Consider the following 7,707-nt stretch of genomic DNA (forward strand, 5'->3'; position numbering starts at 1 on the left):
TGTTGTTCGCATTTTTATTAAACACAATAACTGCTTGTTTAGCAACATCCTCCATCACGTTCCTCATTACGACAGAGCAGCACGGTCTCGTGGCAAATGTAAATTAACCTCAAAGAAATGGACACGGTGACCTTTTTTCTAACTGAAACCAAGTGGTTTCAAATGATAATTAATGCATTTTAAATCATTCAAATATTTATTGTAAAATCTGTGACATGTGGGACTCAAACTTGAGTGTGTGTGAGCAGCTCCACCACCTACTGCTCCAGCCTCCACATGCAGACTTTTCCAACTTTTAAGTGAAAATAATAATTTTGTATGTACAAATACATATACTAGTAGACAGATGAAAAACTGTGTTCAGGAACACAAATCAACAGATTAGAGGGTCGTCTTTTTAAACTTTATTTCAATTTTTGCCCAAGTAAGTGCTCGAAGGTGCTTCGGGGGAGCTGCTAAGGGGTCAGAATTGCTTTTCTAAGGACTTTGGCATTTCCTGTAACTTCGTATGAGACTTGCAGAATGATGAAGAGGAATTCTGAACAATTCCTCCTACCAAACAGCCCCTTTCAGGTCCTACCACAACATTCCTAGACTTTATTCATTGGCGTCTTTGAGTTATTGCTGGGTTGCATCACCCCACCTCTCAAAAGCTTTTGCTCATGAACTCCTGCTTTGATGTTCACTTGAAAATGTCTTTGTGAAGTCTTATAATCACTGATCTCTCACTGAGTGTAAAGGTGTCCAGGACCTCAAGGTGGCTCCACCCTCCAACTTGCTTCACAGTCATGATGCGGTTTTGGTGCCTTTTTCCCTCCAAACATAATTTCTTGTCTCATTTGTCCACGCAGCAATACCTTAAAAATGTCGAGAAACTTCCAGATGGTCTTGAGAGAAGTTGTTAGCACAAAAGCTTCTCAATAACACAAAGAACTATGAGTGTTATACAATGAGTATAACTGTGAATTAGCTGAAGATTAGGTCGCATTTTCTAAAAGAACAAGGCAAAAATCCTCAAGCTTCCCTTCTTCAATGAGTTTCTTTCAGTGCATTCAATGATGCCACTTGAGGCCACCAAAGCTGATTTTTTAAAATGCAGAATTAAGACCGGCAAACTTTCCTCTGAACAAAAATACTTGTAAAAGTGATGATGAGGAGTATTTATTACAAAATAGGGCTGGATTTTAGTTGTAAGGTGCAAGAAGCTGATGTTTTATGACATTAGTCCACTTTTTTTGGCTTGCGATTCTTCCACATGATGACAACGGTGAAGGCTCCTGCAGAGAGGATAACAGGCATTAGCGTTCATTGAATTAGATAAGCAGATAATTTGGCCTGCAGTTCTCATGGTGGACCGACCTATACAGATGAGCAGTATTACTGCTGCGATTCCAGGCAGAATGACTGAGTACTCCCGAGGAAGAAAATACTTGTGCAGGAAGTGATCGCTGTCCACGAAAGGCTGGAAAAACGACCAAAACAACCATGTTAATGTGTGGTGTCAAAATTACTGTCTGCGAGTCGCATGACGCAGTTCCACACCTAAGACTACAAAAAGCAACACGAGGAATGGTGCACTAAAAGGCAGATACAAGGCTACTCTATGAAAAAAAATCTGTTTAGTTTCTGGACAGGATTTTTTTTTCCTTTTCTTTTTTTTCCCCCATTCCCTCAAGATGGAGATCTAGTTCAGTATTTTTTTTTTACGTGAATGGGAAAAGCAAATCAAAAAAAGGGGAAGGTGGAATAGGATGGAAGTGAATCACAATGCTATCAAAGGCAACAGACTGGTGTACTTTAGTTTAATGTGCTTATTATTCGAAGTTCTTTTTCAGTCTCTCCTGTTTCCTCTGGTGACCTTTATACTACATCTGGGCTGGAGCCATGTTAAACAAAGAAAAGGATGGTGAGAGGATCACGGCAAAGTCAGGACATTACATAAACTCTACAATGAGATTGTTCTAACCGACTGTATCTCACAGCTTCCACCATGCACAAACCAACAAACTCACCAATTAAAAGCTTTTGGCTGGACCCTGGACTAAATTAATTCAAAGAATACACAGAAGTCTCTAATAAATAAAAAGACTGGGGTGACATAATCAGTTACATGAGCTGGGTGCTCGACTTGTAGCATGTGCCGGTGTAGTTTATGTAGCGCCAGCTCGGGAATTTGCTTTGTTGTGCCATAGGCTAGTTAACATCAATCACAGTTAAAACAACAATTTAACCCCCCCAAAAACACCAGCTTCCACATGTGTAACCTGCAGTTTTAGTGAGGCTGAAATAAATGAATCTTCCAACCTGTCAGAGCCGTATTCAAGGCTTTCAATCCATGTGACTGATGTGATTTCAGTCAACTGAAGAGAACTTACCAGGACGATGACCCAGACAGAGTAGTACGTGAACAGCACGAGGCTGAAGACAACAAGACTCATGCCAGCCGCTTGATCCACTCCAGTAGCCTGAAAACACATCCACAGAAAAACTGAGCACAAGGACGTCGGTGTTAAGCACGGCACTGGTGATCGTTTGAAGCTTTATGCAGACTAATGTCAATGTGGTTAAAAGTTTAAAGCCAGACGTCAGGCTGTCGTCAGAGGTGAGACACTAAATTTCCCATAAAGCAACTGGAAAGGAGATCCTCCTTGTTGTTACTTGGATATTGAGCACACTTCATGGCACCATCCTCCCCTGGCAAACATTAGCTTTGTAACTGTCAGCTTTGGCCAAATTAAAAATACTCATTAAGACTTTACATCACATCCTGACCAATAAACTGTGATTCTACCTTTTTTAAATAAATGTCAAACAGCAACAAGAGTAAATAACAACAAAAATTGCAGATAAACTTTTACTAAAAAAATTTGGATCAATATAAATAGTTATCTTTATTTACAGGCACTTTTATAAACCCGCATTTCAAAGGAAGTCATGTAGTCAAAATAACGAGCAACAATCAACAAATAAATGAAAACTCAACAAGACGTTGATTCAATAGATCTCGAATCAAAAGATCTCCATTACGAGGTCACGAAAACAACTGCTCCATCTACAAGGTCAATTGCAACTAAACATGACAACCTTTGCAGCTAAAACAACCACGGACACTAAAGCAACTTCAACTTCATCATTCATCTGCAACTAAATCAACCTCTAAACCAACTCATCATCTAAATTCACCATTGCAACTATACCTGCAACTAACCCCGGTGCTCCAGGTTAACTGGTTAGATTTATTTACATGTTCTACTCTCCCTGTTCCAGATGTTGGATCCGCAGATTTGTCTCCTCTCTCTGTCAGTGTGTCTGCAGCTTGACAAGTTTAAAGACCTTGGAAAAAAAAAAAGTCTCCATCCAGCTTGTGCAAATGCATACACACATCAAAATTATCTTCAGACAACAAATAAATTATTTGGATAAAAAATATATAAATCATAAAGTCTTCTGCCTGGTCTCGTACCCCTGTCTTTCTTTAACATAAATAACGAGCTGACATTTTCTCAGGACACCACCGATCAGCTCAGCTGACCTCCACTTTCCCCTCTGAGTGACTAATCTGGGTTAAAGATGACAAACGGGATTTAAAGGAGGAGCGATGAATGCTGAGCAGCAGATCAAAAACACACACTTAAACCTACGTCCTGTTTCTTACCTAACTGATAAGCTGCTAAGTGCTTTATAATTCAGCTGTGAGTTCGGTGAGTTTTCTGAATATACTCGCATCTTGAGAGGACGACTGTGGTGGGGCGTGGTCTGCGGTGCCGTGCAGGGAGGGCGGACGCACCTGCACTGCATCCTTAATCACGCCCACCGAGTTAAAACACGGGGACTCAGGGGTTGGTGTGCGTTGTGGTGTGATCTAAATAAACGGCTCATAAGTGCGATATGTGGTCCCGCCGAGCCTTAATTCCACCACAATGATTTTTAGTCGTTTCAGCAGATCAGTGGCAGCTATATTACTGACATACACGGGTACCAATCCAAACAGTGTGGGTCATTAATTCTATTTATTTCATATCCAAACAGCTCAAATTCTCATTAAAGCAACAGGTTTGCTTATAAAGTGGTCCATCGCTCCATCCGTTTAAATCCTGTTTGTCATCTATCATCCAGATCGGTCACTCTGAGGGGGAACAAGTTCCAGCAGCTCTGCGCTGAAAAAACAAACTACATTTACTTATTTTGTGCACAATATTGTGATGACGTCACGTTGTATTCCCCACGTTAAACTGTGACTTTCACCAGATAACGGGGGGCGTGTTTCCTGAATCAGCAGGCGCTAAACAGCTGACAGGTGAACCTGATCTACGCAGGTAAACTCGAGGGTCTTTGTCTAGAAAGAAAGACAGAGCTAGGAGACCAGACGGAAGACTTCATGGTTTATTTATTTGTTTAAATTTAAATAACTTAATTGTTGTCTTAGGATAATATTGACGCGTGTATGCATTTTGCATCATCACACTAACTCCATCAGCACCTGCCAATTAAACTAACAGCTCGAGCTACAACGCTGCCTGCACCGCAGCACGGCGACTCTGACAACTAAACCAACAGAAGCATCTGCAGCCACCAGGTGTTCCCCCATTTCCACAATAAGATACGTTAAAATGAGACAATCGAGGGAATCCCCTTTAAGCTGCAAAGGCACTGCGCAGCCGCACCAAACTTCATTCAAACCTTCACCGTTTCAGTCAATTTGATAATTATCAAAGATATTTGATCTCCTAACTTCATAAACATGCAATATACGAATAAAAAAACACTGTCAGTAAATTCGGTGTTGAAAAATGTTACCAGGTCGGTTAACTTATAATCAGTTTTACACCAACCATGAAGCTAACTGCTAGCATGAAACTAAAAGAAATAAATGTCACAGCCAAACAGCAAAGATTAGCTCTGAAGCTAATTACGCTTAAACTGATGAAATTTCATTAAAGTATTAATTTGTCGCTGCTAGTTTATCAGCTGTTTAAAAGTAATCACAGCAGCTTTCGTACCATTTCTCACCCACACACAGGTAACGTTGTTATTTGCTGACGTATCCTGGTGCTCTTCTTCCTGTTGAGTAATCCGGTTGATACAATTTATCTAATGGTCTCTGATGCCCTCTCGTGGTTCTTCTTCTTCTTCTTTTCTGTTTATTGGCGGTTGGTAAACAGCATAATTGTGCACTACCGCCACCAACTGGTATGGAGTGTGGACCGAAATGAACCCTCAACATAAAAACATTAAAATTCTCCGAAACAAATGAGTCTTCCCTAAAGGCCAAAATATGGCTTGATAACTTTCACTTTTACAGTTCTTGCCAAATAAATCAACCAAGTCCAGTTTCACTTTTATATCGTCAAGCTTTTTCATCAGTTGTCTTCTTTCAGCATCAAAATTCTAACAATACAATAAAACATGTTCTCTACTGCAGTCACGCTCCCCTGTGCAGTGTTTCCCTATTAATAAAAGCAAGGTGCTATTCAAACCAGTGTGTCCGAATCTAAGTCGAGATATAACCATTCTTCCTGTGCTTCTCATTTCTCTTGTTTTCCTTTGGATTTTGTAAAACCATCGCCCTTTCCTCTTTTCCTCCCATTACTTTTGCAACCTTTCCTTCATGTTGTGCCATATTCTACTTTTGATCTCCATCCTACTAACTCTGATATCCACATCCCATTTCATTACCCTTAACTCCATGATGTGCTGGTACCCATTAGAAAGTGACCATAAGCCCCATCATAGTAACTCTGAATAATGTTTGCTGAATTTGTATCAGAATGTCAGGTCTGCAGTCTGAGTGACTGTCTTACAAACTGCCCAATGATGAACTCGAGTCTGAGCATATCACATATCTTAGTGGTCTTGTATCTTCAATCAACTGGGCAGCTAACATTACTGAAACCATTTCTCCTGTGTATACTGATAAACCATCACTGATCCTTTTCCCTACCTTCATATTAAATTCAGGAACAATAAAGGCTATCCCGCTTTGGTTGGCTGTATTCTTTGATGCATCTGTGTAGATTCTGACAGAACTGTAATGCTGAGTAATATATTCTTGCACGGTATGCGAATAATAAAGAATAAGGATAAAACCCCTATCCTTATTCTTTCTGTTTAATAGTGTGAAACGTGTTACTGGATCAGGGAGTATCCAAGGTGGTATTGTAGGCAACTGTACTGTTTGACTTATGTTGATCTCGTCCAGGTTAAATTCAGCTGCTTCCTGTCAACCCAAGGTTCTTTAATTCTCTTTTCTCTTTTTCCCAGCATGGAAAATAGTTCTTGTTGGATGATCTTGACCATGTCCTTGTAAAGCCCCTTCGTGGTTTACCTGCTACTGCAGCTTCATAGATCACAGCATCACATACGCATGTTTGAGGCAAATAAACATAAAAACAAAACAAACAAAAAAATTGACATTGACACATTGTATTCAGAATCTTAAAAAATATTTTATAATCACCCCACAAACCATAAAATACTGTTGACAGACATTATAAAAATCTTTTTTGCTTTATTTTAATGTAAATAAAAGCAGAATAATTAGATAATCATTTTATACCTGCACTGAAGTGGAAAATAGTAAGGGGCAAATGAAATTCTCACTGTCCTTCAGAAAATTCAAGCTCTTTGGTTTCAGGTCATTTACATATTTCATTAAGTTGAAATGCCCCTGATTTTCTTCGAGATGCTTTTTATAAGATGATTTTTCCCCATTCTTGTTCCATATCTGGAGTTTGACAGTAAATCTAGAAGTCAAGACCAGGCCTTTGATGTCCTGATGGATCATCACAGTAACAGCTGACATGTTTTATTGCAGAGCAAAGACAGCTTTTAAGAGGTAGAACCACTCTGGGAATTCTGTAAACAGTGACACAGGATAATGTGAGGCCATCCATCTGAAAGTTCAAAGTTGAATTAGAACTGGACTTTTCAACAGTACTAATGATCCTTAGTACGACAAATCCACCAAAGGAGGACTCAAAAAGAAGAAAGGGATGAGAACCAGATTCCTTTCATTCCTGGAGCATCAGATAACAGCGTTTTGGCATTGCTGCTTGCGTGTTTCAGGTATGCACAAGGTGTCCTTTGGTGCTGTCGTGCCTAAACCAAACAATTCTCAGGGCCTAAACCTACCTAGTGAATGGCAAAAAAGGGGGTCAGTAGGTGAGAAAAGAGAGTCCAAGTGCAAATCAAGAAGGTCCAATCAGGTCCACAGCTCCCCAGCTGCAGGGTTGATATGTACGGTGAGTTTGTGGCACCCTGGATAATAATGCCTTATTCAAAGCACAGATCTAGAAGTAAAGATAATTTTTCCTTCTTTTTTTTTTTTTTGAAAAGTGGATGAAAGATTTTGGCAGGTTAGCATCAGAGACTGGTGGACAATCATGCAAAACGCCAAAAAGTAATTTCTACTAAAGAAGAAGTGACTTCTGATGCCAGAGGTGTAGTTATCCTTTTCTATAGAATAATTTCACTTAAAACGATAATAGTTTTGATGATGATCAGAAAGTCAGGTTTCCCTCTTGTTGATCAAATATACCACCGTCTCCTGAAGGCATCGTTTCAACTTTTGTTTGTCTCCATATTTTTATTGCATGCACTTACAAACTTTTCCGGCGTGACTGTATATAATAACACTTGTGTTAAGGTGTAGTATCATGTGACATGTGCAAACAAAGAGATGAGGTAGTTAAAGAAATAAGATAGATC

General features: G+C 39.6%; 1 protein-coding gene across 1 annotated transcript; it reads right to left on the reverse strand.

Annotated features, from left to right (window-relative positions):
• Positions 1-5,092, reverse strand: dpm2 (dolichyl-phosphate mannosyltransferase subunit 2, regulatory). Its single transcript, XM_006782134.2, has 4 exons — positions 5,001-5,092; positions 2,376-2,465; positions 1,360-1,462; positions 1-1,277 (listed from the first exon to the last, which is right to left on the reverse strand). Exons 1-4 carry the CDS (start codon positions 5,001-5,003, stop codon positions 1,222-1,224), a joined length of 252 nt encoding a protein of 83 aa, XP_006782197.1. The 5' UTR covers positions 5,004-5,092; the 3' UTR covers positions 1-1,221.
• Between the last annotated feature and the right edge of the window lie 2,615 nt (positions 5,093-7,707).

The sequence above is a fragment of the Neolamprologus brichardi genome, chromosome 7 (genome assembly GCF_056152115.1).
Source record: "Neolamprologus brichardi isolate AB-2024 chromosome 7, ASM5615211v1, whole genome shotgun sequence".
In the NCBI taxonomy this organism is placed as follows: domain Eukaryota; kingdom Metazoa; phylum Chordata; class Actinopteri; order Cichliformes; family Cichlidae; genus Neolamprologus; species Neolamprologus brichardi.

Excerpts from the sequence above, each read along its gene's own strand:
- dpm2 (XM_006782134.2), bottom strand. Across the intron at positions 1,463-2,375 it reads CTGTCTGGGTCATCGTCCTG|CCTTTCGTGGACAGCGATCA; the intron begins GTAAGTTCTCTT and ends TCGTTTTTCCAG. Across the intron at positions 1,278-1,359 it reads AATACTGCTCATCTGTATAG|GAGCCTTCACCGTTGTCATC; the intron begins GTCGGTCCACCA and ends TCCTCTCTGCAG.